The sequence below is a fragment of the Thalassophryne amazonica genome, chromosome 13 (assembly GCF_902500255.1).
Source record: "Thalassophryne amazonica chromosome 13, fThaAma1.1, whole genome shotgun sequence".
NCBI classification, from domain to species: domain Eukaryota; kingdom Metazoa; phylum Chordata; class Actinopteri; order Batrachoidiformes; family Batrachoididae; genus Thalassophryne; species Thalassophryne amazonica.
In genome coordinates, this window is record NC_047115.1 from 41,805,700 (window position 1) to 41,831,318 (window position 25,619).

The 25,619-nt window shown below is 40.1% G+C and overlaps 2 protein-coding genes across 4 annotated transcripts in view; one reads left to right on the forward strand and one right to left on the reverse strand.

Moving 5' to 3' along the window:
• The window catches only part of mettl18 (methyltransferase like 18), an 8,608-nt gene extending 4,670 nt beyond the window's left edge, over positions 1-3,938 (reverse strand). The window contains exon 1 of the mRNA XM_034185368.1: positions 3,748-3,938. Within this exon, the coding sequence (XP_034041259.1) occupies positions 3,748-3,855 (108 nt within the window). The 5' untranslated portion in view covers positions 3,856-3,938. The remainder of the gene's footprint in view (positions 1-3,747) is intronic.
• Positions 3,939-6,915: 2,977 nt separating this feature from the next.
• zdhhc16a (zinc finger DHHC-type palmitoyltransferase 16a) lies at positions 6,916-19,079 on the forward strand. Of its 3 annotated transcripts, XM_034185310.1 has the most exons (11): positions 6,916-7,052; positions 9,711-9,962; positions 10,060-10,254; positions 10,364-10,452; positions 10,742-10,770; positions 10,876-11,009; positions 11,238-11,321; positions 11,409-11,494; positions 12,082-12,205; positions 12,308-12,378; positions 18,437-19,079. In XM_034185310.1, the coding sequence occupies exons 1-11, from the start codon at positions 7,014-7,016 to the stop codon at positions 18,537-18,539; spliced, it is 1,206 nt and encodes a 401-aa protein (XP_034041201.1). In that variant the 5' UTR covers positions 6,916-7,013; the 3' UTR covers positions 18,540-19,079. The 3 variants fall into 3 exon arrangements, with proteins under 3 accessions (XP_034041201.1, XP_034041203.1, XP_034041204.1); XM_034185312.1 differs by lacking the exon at positions 11,238-11,321; XM_034185313.1 differs by lacking the exon at positions 18,437-19,079 and having other exon boundaries at positions 12,087-12,205; positions 12,308-12,369.
• Positions 19,080-25,619: the final 6,540 nt, after the last annotated feature.

Here is a 25,619-nt window from a genome sequence, read left to right on the forward strand (position 1 = left end):
CTTAAAGGCCTGTGGTACATAACCAACTAACAAAGATAGATTGATCATATTTAAGATTGAAGCATTAAATAATGGTAGGACTTCCTTGAGCAGCCTGGCAGGAATGGGGTCCAATAAACATGCCGATGGTTTGGACGAAGCAACCAATGAAAATAACTCAGACAGAACAACCGGAGAGAAAGAGTCTAACCAAATACCGGCATCACTGAAAGCAGCCAAAGATAACGATACATCTTTGGGATGGTTATGAGTAATTTTTTCTCTAATAGTCAAAATTTTGTTAGCAAAGAAAGTCATGAAGTCATTACTAGTTAAAGTTAATAGAATACTCAGCTCAATAGAGCTCTGACTCTTTGTCAGCTTAGCTACAGTGCTGAAAAGAAACCTGAGGTTATTCTTATTTTCTTCAATTAGTGATGAGTAGAAAGATGTCCTAGCTTTACGGAGGGCTTTTTTATAGAGCAACAAACTCTTTTTCCAGGCTAAGTGAAGATCTTCTAAATTAGTGAGACGCCATTTCCTCTCCAACTTACGGGTTATCTGCTTTAAGCTACGAGTTTGTGAGTTATACCACGGAGTCAGACACTTCTGATTTAAAGCTCTCTTTTTCAGAGGAGCTACAGCATCCAAAGTTGTCTTCAAAGAGGATGTAAAACTATTGACGAGATACTCTATCTCCCTTACAGAGTTTAGGTAGCTACTCTGCTCTGTGTTGGTATATGACAGAGAATATAACGAAGGAATCATATCCTTAAACCTAGTTACAGCGCTTTCTGAAAGACTTCTAGTGTAATGAAACTTATTCCCCACTGCAGGGTAGTCCATCAGGGTAAATGTAAATGTTATTAAAAAATGATCAGACAGAAGGGAGTTTTCAGGGAATACTGTTAAGTCTTCTATTTCCATACCATAAGTCAGAACAAGATCTAAGATATGATTAAAGTGGTGGGTGGACTCATTTACTTTTTGAGCAAAGCCGATAGAGTCTAATAATAGATTAAATGCAGTGTTGAGGCTGTCATTCTCAGCATCTGTGTGGATATTAAAATCGCCCACTATAATTAACAATTATATATATATATATATATATATACACATATATATATATATATATACATATATATATATATACATATACATATACATATATATATACATATACATATATATATATATATACATACATACACACACACACACCAGGTGGAGCTATTGTTCCATTTCAAAAACCTTGAGACACGACAACCAACCTGTTGCTTATAGTAGAAGATATATGTATATGCAAAATGCATGACTGTCTATAATCTGTACGTAGCTTTATTTATACTTATTTATTTTACCTCTTGTCTACCTCTTTTCTGATTGTTGCTGTAACAAGTGAATTTCCACAGCGTGGCACCAATACAGTCTTATCTTTCTATTTTGTGTAGTTGTGAACAAAAGTAAGTTCAGGGTTACTGTCACCAGCTACTAATGTAGAGCATGATGTGGGCTTGAGACACATTTTGGTGCAAGCACAGAAAGAATCACGCTGAAACATCAGGAGATTAAATGTTCCAAACAGTGGCAACATTTCCTGTGTATTCATTTTGTGAATTGCTTTGTAAATTGTGTCGGTAGCATGGCCCAAGCAGAGGGTCCCCCCTTTGAGTCTGGTCTGCTTGAGGTTTCTTCCTCAAATCGTCAGAGGGAGTTTTTCCTTACCACTGTCGCCTGAGTGCTTGCTCTGGGGATCGGTAAGGTAGACCTTACTTGTATGAAGCGCCTTGAGGCAACTTTGTTGTGATTTGGCACAATATAAATGAAAATAAATTGAAATTGTTTTGGAGTATTCAAATCCCACCCCTGCCACATTTCTCCATGTAATGTGGAGTTGCGTCAGGAAGGGCATCCAGCGTAAAACCTGTGCCAATTCAACATGCGGATCCACCTTGGATTTGCTGTGGCGACCCCGAGCGCAAAACAAGGGAGCAGCCGAAGGGACTTACCTACTTTGAAGTATGTCATCAGTAACTTACAGGATCAAGTAAATGTTTCATTATCTCCAGCCACATGTCCTTGCCATTCTTTAATTATAGCTTTACTTTCCTGTTCTGCTGTATATTTCTTCCCATATTTTCCCAAGTAGTAGGCAATGTATTTCTCCAAGTACTTTAAAACATGTGAGATTGTAGTTCATGTTCCCTTAAAGGTGGTCTGCTGTTTTTAATTTTCCACCATCAAGCCAACTTCCACTAACCATCCAGCAGGTGGTAGACATATCTACAGGATTTTACATAGGCAAAACAAAGTTGCTTCTTTGAGAGACCCAGTGTACAGAGCTTCATCATGAATTGATCAGTTAAATCACATTACATTGCATTTTATTTAATTTGGTGCGTTACAAGATGAGAACATTTATTGTTTTTGAGTTATTGTCTGCATGTCCTAGTTGGGACGGACTAATGCACTCACCAACTTGCATGTTCATCTACATTTTTGCAATCCCAGCCCTACAATGTTACCTACGAAGGGCATTTTGAATAATTTCAAAAGATATGAACCAGTCAATGCTATGAACCATTTATAAATGTTTGGAAACATGTTTTTGTGATTATTGCACAGCCTACTGCCATATCTGTGTACTACAGATATTAAAAAAATTTAATTAATTTAGCTCACCAGTGTTGCCAGGTACACACAGTGAGCAACGTGCTTACTGTTTAATGCTGCCAGGATCAGGGACAAGCCGAGTTAAACAGTAAAATGTACAAAATATGTATAACAAGTTAGCAAAATTGGACCCCAATTGAACCCATTCTCAAATGGATGAGCCTTTTTTCAAAGGCTATCAAGAATTTATTTGCCCCTTTACCACAACAAAAAAGCAAGAACAATTTTTTTAAATGGCATAATTTTCAAGAAACGAAATGCACACTTAAAAAAAGAAGGAATAAAGCCTTCAAGTCTGGATTTAAGTTGATTTGTTAATAATGAGACATTATTTTATCAATACCACCTTGGATAATAAATGTGTAAACATATTCCTGGGATTTAGTTTATGTGATTTAACATCCCAAATAGTACATTCCTTCAGCTTTTGCCTTTTTTCACTCGGGGTCACCACAGTAGATCTGAGATGGATCTGCAGGTTGATTTGGCACAAGTATAATTCCCTGTTATCAGGGGTGGTGGCCAAGTGGGTAATGCGCTTGGTTTCAGTGCAGAAGGTTCCGGGTTCAAATCCCACCCCTGCCACATTTCTCCATGTAATGTGGAGTTGCATCAAGAAGGGCATCCGGCATAAAACCTGTGCCAATTCAACATGCAGATCTACCTTGGATTTGCTGGGGTGACCCCGAGTGCAAACAAGGGAGCAGCCGAAGGGACTTACAATCATTTGTGTATAAAATTGAACAAATATTCATATAAGCCAATACGTAATTAAATGAAACTATTTGATTAACTTGCTTAATTTCTACATCTTTTAAATATAGGTGATCGCTTGTTTCTCACTACTAACCTGGCAACAATGCTTCGAGACTGCTGTAGAAACCTGTTTCGAACCATGTTTTGAGTGCGTTTGGAAACGGATCAATCCTTGGCGTTCTAATTTTAATTTTATCGGCGCATTGCACGTTGAAGTTGAGCCTGGTTCCTGTAGTAGCGTGCCAGTTAACCCATATAAACATGCAGCTCGTCCCGAGCAACAGAAAGATCAAGGTTCTCCACGGCACCGCCACGCGCTCCTCAGCTAACGATACTCACGTGTTTACCAACGCGTTCTTCCTTTACGTGTTGTAATTCATGTCCATCAGAGTTTCCACCTCGGTTAGGTGTTACTGAATGCACGTCAAAGTTAAAGCTAAATGACATGACTGTCAAACAATTTTGACACGGGGCGTTCGAACAGATTCCAAACACACCGACCAGACACGGTAACTGTTTCGACACTTGCAGACGTCACGTGACTGTTTGGAACGTGTGCAAAACTCCAAGGGACAGTGAACGTGAAGCTTTTATTAACATTTACAAGAAAACAGCTCAAATCTAGGCACCAATTTTCTTTTTTTCTCCAATGTTACCAAAAGAAGTTTTACAGTTTCTGCTCGATACCGGTGTGAGTGCTGAGTCCGTGACACCGGGCTGTGTAAAACTGAGTTATTGCTGACTGCAGAGGGCAGAGTCGACACTGCCATATGATTAAGAAGAAACTCCTTCTTGTGAGCCATTCATCGATTTCAGTTTAGTAAAGAAATCGATGGAGTGGAGCCACTCCACTAGCAGGCTTTGTAACTGTTATGCAACAGACAAAAGTTGATAAATTCGGTGTCTTGGAAATGCTCATGCATCCATTCCATGATATTTCAAAAGAAAACTGTAACACATACTCATATATGCACATCATTGTTTTGGCTTTGGTACTTTGATTTCACTTATGTCACACAAATTTTTATTTCACTATTAGTATGAGATAATAATTCCAGAAGTTTTATAATATGCATGAATTATTTTTTAAAGTTAATCTCATAAAATATATGTAAGCTGTGGGGCAGTGGTTAGCACGGTTGCCTCACAGCGAGAAGGTCATGGGATTGGTTGCCACCTGTGGCCTTTCTGTGTGGAGTTTGCGTGTTCTCCCTGTGTTTGTGTAGGTTCCCCCTGGGTGCTCCATCTTCCTCCCACGTCCAAAGACATGCAGGTTAGGTGAACTGGAAATTTTAAATTGTGCATAGGTGTACGTGTGGGTGTGGATGTGTTTGTTTGTCTCAATGTGGACCTGCAAGAGACTGGCATCCTGTCCAGGGTGTACGAGGTCTGTCAATAAAGTAACGGTCCTTTTTATTTTTTTCAAAAACTATATGGATTTCATTCATATGTTTTTACGTCAGACATGCTTGAACCCTCGTGCGCATGCTTGAGTTTTTCCACGCCTGTCGGTGACGTCATTTGCCTGTGAGCACTCCTTGGGAAGGAGTGGTCCCGCCCCCTCGTCAGATTTTCATTGTCTGGAAATGGCGGAATGAAAAGGACTTTTTTTCCATCAGAATTTTTTCAGAAGCTGTTAGAGACTGGCACCTGGAAACCATTCGAAAAATTTATCTGGCTTTCGGTGAAAATTTTACGGGCTTCACAGAGAATAAGGTCTGTCTATTGGCTTACCAGTCCAGTAAGTATCAGTGAAATTGTGGAGAGCTGGACATGTCCAAACTTGTCCTCTGACACGCTGAAACGGAGGTGTTCCTTTGTCTCGCTTCCAAAGCGAATCGGTCTTTACGCGCGAAACCTTCGCGCAGCTTTCCATGACAAAATCTCTTGTTAAAAGTGAAATCTGCCGGAAAATGGCTAATGTCCAGCTCTTGTGATAACCAGAGAAAGAGCACATGACGGTCTCGTATCCACAGAGCCACCCGTTTAGAAATGGTCCGGTGGCTTGTGCCGCATCGTCGCAGCTCGGAGCGCGGCACGCCGAGTGTCCTTAAAGGGGTCCTTAAAGCTGTAGTAACAGACCTTATTCTCTGTGAAGCCCGTAAAATTTTCACCGAAAGCCAGATAAATTTTTCGAATGGTTTTCAGGTGCCAGTCTCTAACAGCTTCTGAAAAAATTCTGATGGAAAAAAAGTCCTTTTCATTCCGCCATTTCCAGACAATGAAAATCCGACGAGGGGGCAGGACCACTCCTTCCCAAGGCGTGCTCACAGGCGAATGACGTCACCGACAGGCGTGGAAAAACTCACGCATGCGCACGAGGGTTCAAGCATGTCTGACGTAAAAACATATGAATGAAATCCATATAGTTTTTGAAAAAAAAAAGGACCGTTACTTTATTGACAGACCTCGTATACCTGTCTCACACCCTATGACTAATGAGATAGGCTCCAGCCCTGCGCAACCTGATTTTGGATAAGTGGTTGAAGGTGTGTGTGTGTGTGTGTGTGTGTGTGTAAGATGCAACAGAAAGAGTGCCTTTTGTGCAAGTCCCATAGCAATTACTAGGTGGTGCGGAAGATAGTCTCATGGTCAATTCCTAGGCAGGATTCTATATCCAGGATGCCTGATGGGCCTTCATGGTTATTGTAATGGTCAGGGGGATCACAAGGTCCCCACTGTATTTAACCTCAAAAGGCAATCCCCTGGTTGGTCTGTTACCCAGGTGTCACAAAAGGGTTGGATTTTGTGCATGTAACAGGAATTTAAAAGATGAAATTTAACAATTATATGTTAACAGAAAATCTATTTAACAAATATGGGCAGCAACAAGTGAGTTCCAGTGATCCGGTGTCGCCGACCGAACGGTCCCCCTTAAAATATTTAGAAGTACCTTACATGCGCTATGATCTATCGCGGGCCACTAGCTTATAACTGGATACTCTCGTTTTGGCCGAACAACTATACAGTTTTGTATATTCTGTGTCAGTACGCGCATGCGGCCGACGTGCTTGATGAATTCCTGCACAAAAAGTAGTTCCCAAACAATGCTGTATTTGCGATGACAATGCGTTTTCATGGGTCTCAAAAACACAAGGAGTATATTTGGCACAAGAAAGTGTGTATCTCGTGTGTTTTTACGCCTAAATGTTCGCAAGCATCTTCATGTCAGCGCTGGGACAGACGGAAGTAGTCCGACGTCGCTTCAAGGAGAGCACCACGCTGTGGATCTATCTGGTTATCGTGACATGAAAAACTACAAGTCCCACAAGCGAGGAGAAACTGAACCTCCAAAATGTACATCTTTTCTTTAATTTACTAACAAACAATTGGTTGTCTGACGCAATTGTTTTCAGTTCTAAACACATTTTCTTTTGACATTTCTTCAAAAAAAAAAAAAAAAGTTCAACGCTCCTCCGCTTGACCGAGACTCCCATCATGCTTTTCGGCCGACATTGACGCGTGCGCTGTAGCCGCGCCCACAACCACTTCTAGATTTCTGACTGGTTCACAACACAAGTGCTTGACTTCATGAATTTCTTTGCTAATGTGACTAATTTAGTTTATTTATAGATTTATTTTGTTCTGTATAAGTATGTCGACAGATGGTTTGTCTTCGGCAGATTGTTCGCAGTCATAGAGACGTGAGTATCCCCAAAGATAAATCTGAAACTAGCAGTTGCAGCCGCAGGGATTTATTTATTTAGGCATTCTGAGGATTCTGGTCACAACAGACAAGCTGAACAGTTTATTTTTTAATGGAACAAGAACATCTTTACTCTGTCAGTAGTATGTAAAGTCTCGATGCTGTACAGAGCAGTGGCTCTTTTTGCTTATAAAAAATCACACCCTGTGTTATTAATCACAGTGGAATGCAGAAAGACAAGACTATGCCTCATATTATGTCTACTAATCTATGGCATACGTTACAGACATGTTTTATCATTGCATGTCACGCGTATGTTATCACTGCTTCGTTAATCTGTACTATGTAAAGGCATGTAAAAAATAAAAATGCTGCAGGGAATATAGTTTTTCCACAATTTGCTAAGCTGGTTTTCCAACCACGGGTCAACAGTTTCTGCTTCATTTATCGAATATAAAGCTTCATGTTCATCTGTGTGAAACTGACCGTGTCCACTGTCCCAGTTGTCTGGAGGTGTGTTCACATTATCAGGATAAAACATTTTGTAAGTGGCTCCTCCATTATTATGTGTTACTTTGCAACTCTGTTCTCACTTTCACTCAGGGTTTCTGCAGATCCTTAAACATTTTAAAATGCGTTGAATTCCTTAATTAAAAATAAGCCAATAATTGGTATTAAATGTCTTAAATTAGTCTTTCAAAAGTAAAAAAAAAAAAAATGCAAAGATATAGAAAGTAGGATTTTATTCATGTTTTGATGTTTTCTTTAAACATTACAGTTAAAAATATCAAAATAAATGTGTGTCTGTGTGTATGCATGTAAATATCCTGGGGAGGGTGATATGTGTGTTTTGTAAGCTCGGGTCCTCTACCAGAGGCCTGGGACTGCGCAGTATCTTAGCTGTTCCTAGGACTGCACGCTTCTGGACAGAGACTTCTGATGTTGTGTCTGGAATCTGCTGGAGCCGCTCTTCCATTTTGAGGTTTATAGCCTCTCATGCTCCTATTACCACTGGGACCACTTTGGACTTTACCTTCCACATCTGCTCCAGCTGCTCCTTCTTTCTGATGTTGCTGTCAGCTTGGATTGCCACATTGATCACAACTGCAGTTTTCTTTCCCTTGTCAGCCACCACTATGTCTGGTTAGTTGGCCAGCAGCTGCTTGTCTGTCTGGAATTTGAAGTCCCACAGGACCTTAGCCCTGTCGTCCTCAACCACTTTTGGTGACGTCTCCCATCAGGACTTGGGGACTTCTAATCCATATGGGGCACAAATATACCTGTACATTTTTCCTGGCACTTGGTTGTGCCTCTCAGTGTACCCATGGAAGACCAGGCCCATGGAGGGGCTTGGTCTTCCATAATGTCTCCTCCTGTCCCTTATCACCATCTATCTTCAGCTGCCTGATGTATTCTTGTAGCAGCTTATCTCAGGGGCCATCTTTCTGATGTATTCATGGATGCTCCTTGTCTCATCCTGGATTGTGCCTGTGACACTCACTAATTCGCACCCTCCCTCTTTGTGTTGCTCATAGAGCCTCAGGGTTCTGGCCTTTGGGTGGAAACTTCTGTGTATTGTCAGGAGTTTTCGTGTCTTGACACCAGTGGCGTTTATCTCCTCCTGTGGCCAACTTATTATTCCAGCTGGGTATCTGATGACTGGTTGGGCGTATGTATTGATGGCTTGGATCTTATTCCTACCATTGAGCTGGCTTCTCAGCACCTGTCTTACTTTTGGGAGGTATTTGCTTGTGGCTGACCTTCTTGCATCTTCATCAGGATTCTAGCACAAAAAAACAACAACATTGGGTTGCTCTGAAGTATGTGTTGCGGTATCTAGAGGGGACTGCAAACCAGGAATTATGTTACAAGAAAAATGATGTAAATCTTTAACTTGTGGCATATTGTGATATACAGACTGGGCAGGAGAGCAGAATCGCAGTGTGACTGGTGACTGTTTTAGTCTGTCTGACACTGTGCCCATTATTTTCAGGAAGTCTAAGAAACAACCCACAGTTGCTTCATCCACATGTGAAACCGAATATGTTGGTTTGACAGCTGCTACACAAGAAAGCCTTTATCTTGTGAACTTACTGAATGGAATGGACTATGGATGTGAATATGCACGAGTGACTATTTATGAGGACATTAAAGGTGCGACTGCTGTTTCTAAAAATCCTGTTTGTTGCCAAAGGTGCAAACACATTGACATTCGATATTACTTTGTCCGATCAGCACTCTGATGGAAAAATAACTCTGAATTACTTGATATTTTAACAAAATCTGTAAGTAAAATAAGAAAGCACAAATTTTTTAAAGTTTTTGTATTTGGTGTTTAAAAAGATAAATGAAAAAAGTAATAAAAAATGTAAATGTATGATATGTTAAACTAAGAAAATGGTTGTTGAATATTATTATTGTGGATGTTCTTGTTGACTTCCTGTTGTGGGCGGGGTTACACACCAGTGTTCAATTTTCAATAAGTGGCCAGGTCACTCTGTGGAGAGAAGTTCATGCAGGCCAAACGTAATGTGAGGCTGCGTGTTGTTTTTTCTCCATGTAACGGGCGTCTCCAGCCCTTTAGAGATGGCTGCTCCAACAGGAACCACACTGATACTGCATCATCAGTATTATATTATTCCTATTTTCATTTTAGGGTTTGATGTATTCCACATGCGGGATGCGGTGGCTGCCCTGCTCTCTTCACGTGCTGCTCTGTGTGCGCTCACGGTCATGCAGGAGAGCACGGAACAGGCTGTCTGTATGGATTAGCGAGCTGTGGTCCTATGTGAGGCTGCTATTGTGCTCACTTTGCTTTAACTCCCTCACGGACTCTGATGTGGTTTTTGACTCGGTTTTTGAACCAGTGTTCTTCACTGTGGATTATGTCACTCGCTGGTTTGGCATGGTAAGTTAGTCTGTTCCCTTCCTTGGTTATTGCCTGTTTTAAGGTTTTTGAAGAAACTCCTCTCTTATCTCCTTTGTGCCTCTGTTTTTGGCGGTAGGCATTTGTTTGTTTGGTGTTGATCCTGGTCAGCTCCATCCTGGTGATTGCCTACATCATTCTTCTGCCTCTGATCCTCAACACATACTCTCCTTTTTGGATTGTTTGGCACCTTTGCTATGGACACTGGATCATCGTCATGATTGCCTTCCATTACTACAAGGCTGCCAAGACGTCTCCAGGTTTTCCCCCGACAGTAAGTCATTAACTCCATTTGTTTCTGTAATCTTAAAAATACAGTTAATGATCTGGTTATAAATCATCATTCAGATGGTAAACACAGAGAATTATATTTTTTCTTTCAGATAAAAAGTGATATTCCATTTGTGTCTGTCTGCAAAAGATGCATTGTTCCAAAACCTGCCAGAACACATCACTGTGGTATTTGTAACAGGTATTCTTGTCCTTTTTTGTTATTTTGTCATATGATTTTGTGTACAGGATGCAAGTATTTTATTACTGTCTAGTGCTCCAGTTTTTTTTTAAACAGATCACACCTCAGTTTGGTTTCCATTGCTGACCATAATTCCTTAAAATATTTTGCCAAACAATGACAGTGCAATGATAATTTTTCTATTATCTTTTTTAACTCCATATATCTGTCTGTTGCTGTCTTAATTTTAAGCAATTAAAATAAACTCCTGCTTAAATGTCATGTCAGACTGAATTGTTTTGACTTCCAGGTGCATTCTGAAAATGGATCATCACTGTCGTATCCTTTGAGCCCCAATTATTTTTTTATTCTGCAGCATGTGAAATTATTCAGTGTGATTCGAAATAGAAGCAAAAGTGGTTTTCCTTCATTTCAGCAACTCAGCCTGGTTGAATAACTGCGTGGGACACTTCAATCACCGTTACTTCTTCTCCTTTTGTCTCTTCTTGACCTTGGGCTGTATCTACTGTAGCATCAGTGGCAGACAACTTTTCCTAGATGCTTACAATGCTCTTGAGGTGAGACGATTAAACTCCTGCCACACAGTTGGACTGCTGTTGTTTTGAGGACTCTGCTTGGTGTTTGTCTTTGTGAGGCCTGTGAGGATTTATTTTATTTTATTTTGATCAAATATTCTCTGTGGTGGTAGTCTTCTTCCTCTTTCTGGGGTAAAACTGTTGTGTTCCTGACTCTACCTTGTTTTTCTGTTTCACACTTGGGTTTGTATATGGGGGCTGTTCCGTTAGCGTTTTAAGCATTTGGATATGGAAAAGCCAGGGGTACCAGTAACAGGGATGGCACTGCTAATAGGAATTCTTCCCACTGGCCAGGTACAACCTCGGAACATGCTCACATAATGACATGATTAAAACAGTTAGTGCTTGTGTAATATTTCTTTTTTTTTTTCTTTTGTGAAGCCCAGCAGTCAGACCCCATTACCCCCTTACACCTTCAAGGACAGGATGATTAATAAGAGTATCATCTATATGTGGGTACTTACCAGGTAAAATATTTCTCAGCATATTTCGCCATACATACATATGTACAAATGCTACCACTAACCATACACTCACTCACTCATGCTGCTAATTTAGTCTGTGCAGTGCCCATTTCTACTTTTTATTATTCTGCTACTTATTATTATTCATGAACATTACATTCCTGTACAGTCGTGACAGTAAGGTACTTTCACACTGGACTTTTAAGTCCATTCATACTGGGATTTACTCCTTCCTGTTTTACGTCTCACTGGTAATTTACACTAATTCATGCTAATTTATTCTATGCATTGCTCTCTTCTACTATTTATTATGCTTGAATATGATATTCCTGTGCAATACTTAAACACTTTACACCCTGTGAAATTTTTTCATGCAATTGCCTACTCATACCACATGGAAATTAAAAGTAAATTGTCAGTAGTAGGACATGTGTATTATTTCAGTTGCTGGCTGTCAACCTGTATGTCTTAATGCACCAAAGAGGTGCAATACTCCCAATTTCATTGTATGCAGAACTATCTAATGACAGCAGAGTCTTTCTTCTGTTTCTATGCTTTCTATTCTGTAAAGTACACTTTGTTTTTTTCAGCACAGTTGCTGTAGCCCTGGGTGGACTAACCATGTGGCATGCAGTTCTCATTTCAAGAGGCGAGACCAGTATAGAAAGACACATTAACCGCAAAGAAAAGGCACGAATGGCAAAATGGGGGAAGGTGAGTGTTTGGGTGCTGTATGAAGATGTAGCTTGAAGCTTCCATGGTGCTTTTTTTTTTTTGTAAAAATGACTCCTTTTTTCCCCCTCATTACTCCTCCAGGTATACAGAAACCCTTTCAGTTATGGCAGGCTGAATAACTGGAAGATGTTCTTGGGTGTGGAGAAGAGAAGGTGTGCCAATTGGATTCTTGCAAAAAAAAAAAAAAAAAAAAAAAAAAAAAAAAAAAATATATATATATATATATATATATATATATATATATATATATATATATATATATATATATATATATTGAATCAGTCTTTTCTGTGAAGTTTGTTTTTCCAAATTCAGTCCCTTAGAGAATTTGCAAAGCTGGGATTTCAAAAATTTCAACAGTTTTTAGGTGGGAGTTGGGTGGTGGCGTATGTGTAGAGTGTGTGCTGGGGGTTGGCATGAGTCGGGGAGCTTGTGTAGAGGTGGGGTGGGGGGTGGTGGCGTATGTGTTTGAGAGTGTGTGTGTTTGGGGATGGGTCGCGATGTTTTACTGGACATACATACCCACATACAGCTATCTGACTGTGTGTAGGGGGAATAGTTGTGTATTGGGGGTGTTTTTTTTTTGTGTGTGGGAGAGCTTGCATAGATGGGGTTGGGGATGGGGTGGCTGCATGTGCTGCGGTGGGAGCGCGGTTGGGGTGTTGCACGCCTTACATACATAACCACATATGTACATACTCATACACACATGACTTTTGAATTATTTATTCAATTAATTGTTGAAATCCTGGCATCAGAATTTTTTGGAGGGACTGCATAATTCTTTAAAAACCGCATGCACTGCAAAACCCCAAAATCTTACCAAGTATATTTGTGTAATTTATAGACAAAATATCTAGTCTACACTTATTAGAAGACTAAATCCATTGACAACTAAATTTTCAGTAATATATAAAGACATGTTTGGAGATAATTTTACAGTGTGTGTTCAGTGAAAGAATCTTGAAAACATGTTGAGTCATATCGTAGATGAAATAAGCTTTTTTGACTTGCCCTCAGATTTTTGAAGCTACATTTGTAAATGAGATAATCATAATATTAGTACAATATAACAAAATGTGTTTTCTCAGTAAATTTCAAGACTTTATTTGAAGAAATCTTAAGTGAATTTTCACTTTTTCCACTGGCACATTGTTTTACTTGTTGCACGTTGAAACACTTTGTTTTTATGTAAATAAGTAAATCTGTTCTTGATTTTTAATGTTGTAGTATGACTGGTTAAGCAAGAGAATTGGCTGTTATGATGGAGAGGAGAAAGGTAGACACAATTGTGTGTTCAAGAGACAAAGTAGTAGACAAAGCAATGCCAGGAGCATCGGCGGTGCCTTCAAAGGTGGTGCAGCAGGCTAACTCTGCTGTACCTAACCTCCAGAACTACCAAAGAGCTGCCAATATTCCATTTAGCCAAATCACGAAGTGTTAGTGTGGTTAGGTCAGCAACACAGTATCATGGGGTAGATGGGAGGAGAAATGGTGTTGCAGTCATTCTAACAGAAGATTATATTAACAGTATGGTGGAAGTGAAGTGAGTGTCTGACAGTGTGATGAGTGTGAAAATGGAAATTGAAGGGGTGATAATGAATGTCATCAGTGCATATGCCCCACAGGGAGGTTGTGAGATGGAGAAAGAAGATTTCTGTAGTGAGTTAAATGAGGTGGTAGGTTGTGTACCCAACCATGAAAGCGTGATGCTTTGTCGATGTCCTGGCAATCTCTTGGTAGCGAGGAAGACAGTTTCTCGATTGATTTCCGGACAGGATCCAGTTGTTGATCTCGACATGCCTGTGCATGGATTTTTTTTTTTAACATGGGAATGTCGTTGCACAGATGGAATGTTTTCTGTAAGAGTACTGATGAAGAAGAAGAATCAATCAATCAATTCAATCAATTTTATTTATATAGCGCCAAATCACAACAAACAGTTGCCCCAAGGCGCTTTATATTGTAAGGCAAGGCCATACAATAATTACGTAAAAACCCCAACGGTCAAAACGACCCCCTGTGAGCAAGCACTTGGCGACAGTGGGAAGGAAAAACTCCCTTTTAACAGGAAGAAACCTCCAGCAGCACCAGGCTCAGGGAGGGGCAGTCTTCTGCTGGGACTGGTTGGGGCTGAGGGAGAGAACCAGGAAAAAGACATGCTGTGGAGGGGAGCAGAGATCAATCACTAATGATTAAATGCAGAGTGGTGCATACAGAGCAAAAAGAGAAAGGAAACACTCAGCGCATCATGGGAACCCCCCAGCAGTCTAAGTCTATAGCAGCATAACTAAGGGATGGTTCAGGGTCACCTGATCCAGCCCTAACTATAAGCTTTAGCAAAAAGTAAAGTTTTAAGCCTAATCTTAAAAGTAGAGAGGGTGTCTGTCTCCCTGATCTGAATTGGGAGCTGGTTCCACAGGAGAGGAGCCTGAAAGCTGAAGGCTCTGCCTCCCATTCTACTCTTACAAACCCTAGGAACTACAAGTAAGCCTGCAGTCTGAGAGCGAAGCGCTCTGTTGGGGTGATATGGTACTATGAGGTCCCTAAGATAAGATGGGACCTGATTATTCAAAACCTTATAAGTAAGAAGAAGAATTTTAAATTCTATTCTAGAATTAACAGGAAGCCAATGAAGAGAGGCCAATATGGGTGAGATATGCTGTCTCCTTCTAGTCCCCGTTAGTACTCTAGCTGCAGCATTTTGAATTAACTGAAGGCTTTTCAGGGAACTTTTAGGACAACCTGATAATAATGAATTACAATAGTCCAGCCTAGAGGAAATAAATGCATGAATTAGTTTTTCAGCATCACTCTGAGACAAGACCTTTCTAATTTTAGAGATATTGCGTAAATGCAAAAAAGCAGTCCTACATATTTGTTTAATATGCGCTTTGAATGACATATCCTGATCAAAAATGACTCCAAGATTTCTCACAGTATTACTAGAGGTCAGGGTAATGCCATCCAGAGTAAGGATCTGGTTAGACACCATGTTTCTAAGATTTGTGGGGCCAAGTACAATAACTTCAGTTTTATCTGAGTTTAAAAGCAGGAAATTAGAGGTCATCCATGTCTTTATGTCTGTAAGACAATCCTGCAGTTGAGCTAATTGGTGTGTGTCCTCTGGCTTCATGGATAGATAAAACTGGGTATCATCTGCGTAACAATGAAAATTTAAGCAATGCTTTCTAATAATACTGCCTAAGGGAAGCATGTATAAAGTGAATAAAATTGGTCCTAGCACAGAACCTTGTGGAACTCCATAATTAACCTTAGTCTGTGAAGAAGATTCCCCATTTACATGAACAAATTGTAATCTATTAGATAAATATGATTCAAACCACTGCAGCGCAGTGCCTTTAATACCTATGGCAATCAGCCAAAGATAACGATACGTCTTTGGGATGGTTATGAGTAATTTTTTCTCTAATAGTTAAAATTTTATTAGCAAAGAAAGTCATGAAGTCATTACTAGTTAAAGGAATACTCGGCTCAATAGAGCTCTGACTCTTTGTCAGCCTGGCTACAGTGCTGAAAAGAAACCTGGGGTTCTTATTTTCTTCAATTAGTGATGAGTAGTAAGATGTCCTAGCTTTACGGAGGGCTTTTTTATAGAGCAACAGACTCTTTTCCAGGCTAAGTGAAGATCTTCTAAATTAGTGAGACGCCATTTCCTCTCCAACTTACGGGTTATCTGCTTTAAGCTGCGAGTTTGTGAGTTATACCACAGAGTCAGGCACTTCTGATTTAAAGCTCTCTTTTTCAGAGGAGCTACAGCATCCAAAGTTGTCTTCAATGAGGATGTAAAACTATTGACGGGATACTCTATCTCACTTACAGAGTTTAGGTTGCTACTCTGCACTGTGTTGGTATATGGCATTAGAGAACATAAAGAAGGAATCATATCCTTAAACCTAGTTACAGCGCTTTCTGAAAGACTTCTAGTGTAATGAAACTTATTCCCCACTGCTGGGTAGTCCATCAGAGTAAATGTAAATGTTATTAAGAAATGATCAACAGAACAAGATCTAAGATATGATTAAAGTGGTGGGTGGACTCATTTACATTTTGAGCAAAGCCAATTGAGACTAATAATAGATTAAATGCAGTGTTGAGGCTGTCATTCTCAGCATCTGTGTGGATGTTAAAATCGCCCACTATAATTATCTTATCTGAGCTAAGCACTAAGTCAGACAAAAGGTCTGAAAATTCACAGAGAAACTCACAGTAACGGCCAGGTGGACGATAGATAATAACAAATAAAACTGGTTTTTGGGACTTCCAATTTGGATGGACAAGACTAAGAGTCAAGCTTTCAAATGAATTAAAGCTCTGTCTGGGTTTTTGATTAATTAATAAGCTGGAATGGAAGATTGCTGCTAATCCTCCGCCTCGGCCCGTGCTACGACCATTCTGGCAGTTAGTGTGACTCGGGGGTGTTGACTCATTTAAACTAACATATTCATCCTGCTGTAACCAGGTTTCTGTAAGGCAGAATAAATCAATATGTTGATCAATTATTATATCATTTACTAACAGGAACTTAGAAGAGAGAGACCTAATGTTTAATAGACCACATTTAACTGTTTTAGTCTGTGGTGCAGTTGAAGGTGATATATTATTTTTTCTTTTTGAATTTTTATGCTTAAATAGATTTTTACTGGTTATTGGTGGTCTGAGAGCAGGCCACCAATAACCAAGAATGGAGAAGGTGAGAAAGATTTACATTGTGTGTTTATGGAATAGATCATTGTTACATTGTTTGCTTCATGTGCACAGAGTTCTCTGCAATTCACTCATGTAGAGCCCTGTGGGAAGCAGCACCTTTTAATGCGAACATGCATCTTCCATGTAAATACACAGACATGACTGAATCTATGGACAACACTGTGACACATGCCTGTAACTTGCCCAAAGAAGGGTGGAAAAAGTCCCTTAAAGGTATCCCAGGTGTGACAATCAGAACAATAAGACAGTATATAATTGGCATCATTGGGTCATCAGCTGTAATCCTGTATACATGGTGCACACATTTTTGTCATAGCTTTATTCATAAAAGTCATTCAGTATTACAACAGTAAAAATAGCTTGTGTAAAACTACATTTAATGTCTTGATTCAAATGTGCTTCACACAAATGGTAGCTGTGTTTGGGAGGAAAGCTGGAAAAACTGGACTTTTCCATCAAGAAGTGCTGTCAGGCAGATTGCAGAACGCTGTAAAAATGCAACGTTCCAGTCATTCATCAAAAACATTAAAGTGTACTACTACAGTCATCATGAAAAGAAAACACCAACTCAACATTTTTTGAGCGTTTAGAAACAGTAAAACTAGCACTATAGGCTAAGCCATGTATCTTCTGGCTGCCTCGATTGCGCCATTTGGCCAGGGTTTGACTCACCCAATGATTTTGTGCGGCCACAGCACAATCTGTCCGACCTGCATTCATCATGCTGTACGAATATTGTGAGCAAGATCAGATGGCAGTGCGACCTCATGGGTTTCCGGTGCAAGCAGCACGCGAGTGTAGAGTGCATGTGCTGTGCCCAAATGGATGTGGCGACTGCTGTACGAGGCGTTCGAGTGCGGTGCCAATTTTTCACGAGTGCCATTTGAATCCTCCTTCGTGCACCATTTGGCCTCATTCGTATTATGTGTCAAGGGGCCCTGACCGATTGTATCTCATATTCCTTATATTCCTAGGTTCCCAAAGTATGGGCAAAGACACCCTGATGGCCTGTAAAGGTATTGTGGATAGGCCGTGAGAGGTCATTGAAAATAAATAAAAATGTCTTTGATTTTCAATTTTATTATAAACTTAAAAAAATCCTAAAATATTTGATTATATTGAGAATGTTTTCAAAAGTAGTAGAACAGAAACCATTGGATTTAAATTGTGTTTAAATTATAAATTTATCTGACCTAGTTTAACATATACCAAACATACTCAGATTTAGAAGAAGGCCCTGCCATTCCTAAGTTTGGGAATGGCTGGTCTAGAAATTAGACAAATATACTTGGTAAGATTTTCCATTTTTGCAGTGTATTATACATCTTGTCATCAAAATGTGTCATAAATCCAGCTATTGAACTTTGAGGATGTTTAATAGTTAATGCCATATTTAACTGTAAAAACAAGCTTACCAAAAGGATTTTGCACCTGATCATGCCTTTTATTATATATTTTACTTTGTCTTTTTGTCTCCAGTCACTGGGTGACGCGTGTTCTCCTTCCATCCGGACACGCTCCTTGTGGTGATGGCTTGACCTGGGATGTGTTCTTGGTTAAAACGGACATGATACCTGTATGACCCTGTCTCCCAGGATATTCTGAAGCCTGCTTTCAGCAGTTGTTGCACTGTCCAACCCATTCTGGTTGTTTGATCATGTTGGCTAAAATGGGGCTGCATCACACTCCAGTACCTCAGAAACACACTGTGGACTGTCTCACGGTTTGATGTTACTTTGTAAAAAACAAAAATCTGTAATATATGGCAACGTATCATGGGTAATGCATTCCGAACCAGGTGTTTTTTACTTGACTGTTGAACCAATTATAAATTTAATGTTTTATATAAACCCATGTACTGACTGACATTGGATTCAAATACCTTCAGTAATGATTTATTTTAACTCCGAATTCTTTGTTCTGCTCATGCTAATATTTTGCTATTTCAAGTGGAAAAAAATCAGTGGAGATTTCAGGTGCAGTGTATCTATCCTGTCAGCATAACTATTGTCCTCTTATCACACACTGCACTGCAACATTTGTGTTTGACTTCAAACATGTATTATTTATCAACATTTTGTACTTGATAATATATCTTTATAAATTATTTTTATTTAAATCATTTTACTTCCTGAGTATTTGGTGTTACACTATGTGCATATTAATGCACACACATTGCATTTTTTTGTGTTACAGTTTTGTTTTCATGTAAGGATTATCCTCACCAACATTTCAGAGACAGATGCAAATGCCTATATAACTCTGGATTTGAGTCTTTTCACCCTGGATCACCTCACAATACTGGGCAGACAAATGCCATCTCTGATGTTGCGTCACGGCTTACACACTCTGGAAAATGCTGCGAGAAAGGAAGGATTAATTGAGATTCATGCTAGATTTGGTTGACAGTTTTCTATCTGTATTAATAAGAATACAGGAGTAGAGGGGGTCCCAATGGCATATCTGTAGTTTCAGAAAACTCCTTTTGACATGGAAATTAAGATAAAGGGTGTATGTGTTGAGTCAAAATATTAAAGTGCTTAAATTTTTTGCCTTTGCTGAGCAACAATTTAGCAAATAGTTTTATTATGAAGCATGAAAGAAAATAAGCTTGTCAGTTGGAGAGATTACTATATAATAAAGCATTTGGCCTCTTTCCAACCTTGTTTCATGCTACCCAGCCAATCCATGTGACATTCACACAGAGAACTGCTAATGCTCAACCTGCCAACAAATGTCACCATTTTACAAGTTGGATTTGGTGCTAGGAAGTGGGTTCAGGACAGAAGACACAAACTGTAGTTCTACTGTTTTTGTCCCAGTCGTATTTCAGACACTTTTATCACTTTGAAGGTATTAAACTGACTTTTGTCTCTGCGGCGACTGATGTATAACCATTACATGTCAAATGTAAATGTAAATCCATATCCAAACCCGACCTTATCCACAGTCACAAAGATTACATTAGTAACACACAACGCCGTCATGGTTTGAAATCCTACAGAGCAGCAAGGTCCCCCTGCTCACGCCAGCACACGTCCAGGCCTGTTTGAAGTTCACCAGTGACCATCTGGATGATCCAGAGGAGGCATGGGAGAAGGTCATGTGGTCAGATGAACCAGAATAGAGCTTTTTGGCATCAACGCCACTCACTGTGTTTGGAGGATGAGAACAACCCCAAGAACACCACCCCATCATGAAGCATGGGGGTGAAAACATCATTTTTGGGGGTGCTTTTCTGCAAAGGGGACAGGATGACTGCACCGTATTGAAGGGAGGATGGATGGGGTCATGTATCGCGAGATTTTGGCAAACAACCTCCTTCCCTCAGGAAGAACATTGAAGATGGGTTGTTGCTGGGTCTTCCAGCATGACAATGACCCAAAAAACACAGCCAGGGCAACTAAGGAGTGGCTCCGTAAGAAGCATTTCAAGGTCCTGGAGTGGCCGAGCCAGTCTCCAGACCTGAACCCAATACAAAATCTTTGGAGGGAGCTGAAACCTGAAAATTCTGGAGATCTGTCTGGAGAAGTCGACCAAAATCCCTGCTGCAGTGTGCAAACTTGGTCAAGAACTACAGGAAACATCTGACCTCTGTAATGGCAGACAAAGGTTTCTGTACCAAATATTAAGGTCTGTTTTTCTACACTCAACAAAAATATAAATGCAACACTTTTGGATTTGCTCCCATTTTGTATGAGATGAACTCAAAGATCTAAAACTTTTTCCACATACACAATATCACCATTTCCCTCAAATATTGTTCACAAACCAGTCTAAATCTGTGATAGCACTTCTCCTTTGCTGAGATAATCCATCCCACCTCACAGGTGTGCCATATCAAGATTCTGATTAGACACCATGATTAGTGCACAGGTGTGCCTTAGACTGCCCACAATAAAAGGCCACTCTGAAAGGTGCAGTGTTGTTTTATTGGGGGGGGGGGATACCAGTCAGTATCTGGTGTGACCACCATTTGCCTCATGCAGTGCAACACATCTCCTTCTCATAGAGTTGATCAGGTTGTCAATTGTGGCCTGTGGAATGTTGGTCCACTCCTCTTCAATGGCTGTGCGAAGTTGCTGGATATTGGCAGGAACTGATACACGCTGTCGTATACGCCGGTCCAGAGCATCCCAAACATGCTCAATGGGTGACATGTCCGGTGAGTATGCCAGCCATGCAAGAACTGGGACATTTTCAGCTTCCAAGAATTGTGTACAGATCCTTGCAACATGGGGCCATGCATTATCCTGCTGCAACATGAGGTGATGTTCTTGGATGTATGGCACAACAATGGGCCTCAGGATCTTGTCACGGTATCTCTGTGCATTCAAAATGCCATCAATAAAATGCACCTGTGTTCTTCGTCCATAACAGACACCTGCCCATACCATAACCCCACCGCCACCATGGGCCACTCGATCCACAACATTGACATCAGAAAACCGCTCACCCACACACGCTGTCTGCCATCTGCCCTGAACAGTGTGAACCGGGATTCATCCATGAAGAGAACATCAACGTGCCAAACGCCAGCGAATGTGAGCATTTGCCCACTCAAGTCGGTTACGACGACGAACTGGAGTCAGGTCGAGACCGCAATGAGGACGACGAGCATGCAGATGAGCTTCCCTGAGACGGTTTCTGACAGTTTGTGCAGAAATTCTTTGGTTATGCAAACCGGTTGTTTCAGCAGCTGTCCGAGTGGCTGGTCTCAGACGATCGTGGAGGTGAACATGCTGGATGTGGAGGTCCTGGGCTGGTGTGGTTACACGTGGTCTGCGGTTGTGAGGCTGGTTGGATGTACTGCCAAATTCTCTGAAACGCCTTTGGAGACGGCTTATGGTAGAGAAATGAACATTCAATACACGAGCAACAGCTCTGGTTGACATTCCTGCTGTCAGCATGCCAATTGCACGCTCCCTCAAATCTTGCGACATCTGTGGCATTGTGCTGTGTGATAAAACTGCACCTTTCAGAGTGGCCCTTTATTGTGGGCAGTCTAAGGCACACCTGTGCACTAATCATGGTGTCTAATCAGCATCTTGATATGGCACACCTGTGAGGTGGGATGGATTATCTCAGCAAAGGAGAAGTGCTCACTATCACAGATTTAGACTGGTTTGTGAACAATATTTGAGGGAAATGTTGATATTGTGTATGTGGAAAAAGTTTTAGATCTTTGAGTTCATCTCATACAAAATGGGAGCAAAACCAAAAGTGTTGTGTTTATATTTTTGTTGAGTGTATTATATCAAATACTTATGCAATAAAATGCAAATGAATTATTTACAAATCACACTGTGATTTTCAGATTTTTTTCTTTTAAGATTCTGTCTCTCACAGTTGAGTTGTACCTACGATAAAACTTACAGACCTCTCCATTATTTGTAGATGGGAAAACTTGTAAAATTGACTGGATCAAATACTTATTTGCCTCGTACATATAGAGGAGAGGGGTGCATTGCCCTGGTTGCTGTTGTTAGGCAACAGGCAGGTTAAAAGTGTTCTCAAAGGTGTCTGAGTGAGAGTAGGTGTAGAGGGAGTTGACAAGAGGGTACTCGGAGGGTCTGTACTCCTGACACACACACATACAGGTAAAGACAATAGACTGTATAGGAAACAACAGTTCTGGTTATGGTAGTTGAAGCATTTGCTTCTTACCTATAATTGTAAATATTACAGTACTGTATTTTTCCCATATTTGCACCAGGAAAAAATTTCGACAGTGTCACTGGTGTAGAAATGAAAAAAGACTAGTGTGGACATCAGTCTAATTTCGGAGTTTTTTTTTTTTTTTTTTTTTTTTTACTAAATTAATCACTGAATGGACTGGATAATCAGCTGTCCTCCTCCACACACTTATGGTGTAAGCAGTTTGCTTACACTGTGTAACTTCATTCAGTTCCTTAAGTGGCAGCTGAGCTACTCGTTGGTTCAGCCAGTGACTGTCCGCACTAAGCTTTTTTCATCTCTGGTTGTACATCATTGACTACTCACAGAAGACAGCACTGTATGTTTTTGTTAAAGAGTGGTACTGAGTACTAGGGTTGAGCCGGATACTCGTTTCAGACGAGTATCTGGTACGGATAAAGCATTTTTGATTAGTACAAGCATGATACGAGTAAAACTCCTCAATATCTCTGCTCGTGCTGAAGGAAAATCCTCATTGGGTAGCTGACTGTCTTCACGCTCTGTGATTGGCCACACACAGTACCCACCCCTCCCTACACAGACACATCTCTCTGCAGCCTCTCGCACACAAACAGACAGGGACTGATTGTTCTCTCAGTACTCCTTAAGTTTTCTTCAGTTCGCCTCTTTTTTGGTTTGTATGATATTTAAAGTTACTTGGTGAACTTGTTTCATATCATACGCGGTGCCTTTCATAAGATAGCGCTGAAAACAGCTCGTGTCGTGTAGGTCACACATATAGCTGAACACACAAAGTAGCCTATATTAATATTTTTATTGTATATGGTTGCATGCAGTATCTGACACTTTCTCACTGCAGTTCATAAAAATAAATTGGTCAGTCGAACAACCACTCTCCCTCTCACACAGTCACTCAGTCACACAGACTCATGCACACACAGACACCTTATTGAATATTTAACTTTGTGTGGACAAATATGCCAAGAATGTTAGGTAGTAAAAATAAATAAGTAATTAATAAAAAAAAAAACAGTTTGAGCCTAAAATAAAATAAAAAAGTCGTGTTGAGTGTGACAACTCTTGTTCATGCATACTTAGTAGTTCATAATTTCCTACTACACTGAATGTCAATTCTGAGGCTGTTCTGTTATTCATTCATACACTTAAGAATATTCATGTTCTGAGTTTATGAAAAAAACTTGTTCTGTAAAATAGTTTCTTTACTATTGTGATCAAAATCATTGAATCTCAATTCTGAGGCTGTTCTGTAAATATTCATTCATACACTTAAGAATATTCATGTTCTGAGTTCATAAAAAACTTGTTCTGTAAATAGTTCTCTTATTTTTGTGATCAAAAACATTGATTTGAATCTCAATTTTGAGGCTGTTCTGGAAATAGCTTTCAAATAAACAATAAATACAACAACTTCCGACCAATCCATATCAATTTCAGACTTAAAATAATGTACTGATTTAAGCCCCACCCATTTCAGGTTAACCCACGCCCACTTCGTGTTTAGGACCGCCCACTATAAGTACAGATACAGAAAGTGGTGTACTCGCTCATCCCTACTGAGTAGAGGTGGGTGGATCGATCCTAATATCGATAATATCGATACCAACGCTGGTATTGATATTGAACAATCCTCGTGTAAAAAGATCGATACTCAAGCTTTTTTCTCTCCCACAAGCACTGACTGCTGCGCACGCAGATTCATCAAAGTCTGCTCTCTGTCTGTAAGAGCAGCGCTGCGCTGTGTCACACAACACGGAGCAGCGCACCCTCCCCCCTCTGGTCTTTTGTTGTTGCCCAGTCATGAGGCTCAGCGGCGCCAGCCAAATTTGTTGTGGTGTGTTAATTTTGTTGTATTGTGGTTTGTCATCCCTCTACCTCAGGAGATTTTGTTTTAAGTTGTGTTGAGTGATTTTTTTTAAACAAAAATGTTGATTGTGATAAAGTATTTTGTTGTCATGTACAATGTTTGGTGAAATTCTATCCTAGGTCTTTTGGATCCTTTGGCTCTATGAAGCTTAAATATGAAAAAGTATCGGTATCGATATCGGTGATACTGGGCCTGTATTTACTTGGTATCGGATCAATACCAAAATTCCCGGTATCGCCCACCTCTACTACTGAGTACATTCCCAGCTTGCCTCTGGACACATCTTTTGTAGCTAGTGCTATGCTCCTCCAAGTGGACAAAATTGTATTTTCTTAATGGACATAGAAAAACCAGACACTTCTATATCCACTGATCAATTTCTAGGCATTATAAAGAATGTGGTGTGGGCAGCCCGGTGGCACAAGCAGTAACCATGCTTCAGGGCCACGTGTGCCCCATTATCCATATCTGTAAGGAGTTCCTTCAAGAAGGACATCCAGCGTAAAATGTGTCATATCAACATGCGCAGGAATCTGCTGTAGTGTCCCAAAGCAAAATTGGGAACAGTCAAAAGAAATTAATATAAAGAGCGGTGAATGAGGTATGTGGTTGTTTTTCTTGAGAGGTCTCTCAAATGCACATTCTGTCATTGTGGGTTTTTATATAATATGTTGTATTTGAATTTGATTTTTGGACGGCTGCTACAGTGCATCCAGAAAGTATTCACAACACTTCACTTTTTCCGCATTTTGTTGTTATGGCCTTATTCCAATATGGAGCAAATTATTTTTTTTTTCTCTACTCACAATACCTCATAATGACATAAAAAAGTTTTTTTTTTTTTTGCTGATTTATAAAAAAAAAAAACAACAACAACTAAAATCACGTATACATAAGTATTCACAGCCTTTGCTCAATACTTTGTTGATGCACCTTTGGCAGCAATTACAGCCTCAAGTCTTCTTTAATATGATGCCACTAGCTTGGCACACTTATCTTTGGGAGGTTTTGTCCATTCCTCTTTGCAGCCCCTCTCAAGCTCCATCGGATTGGATGGGGAGTGTTGGTGCACAGCCATTTTCAGATCTCTCCAGAGATGTTCAAGCTGATTCAGGTTTG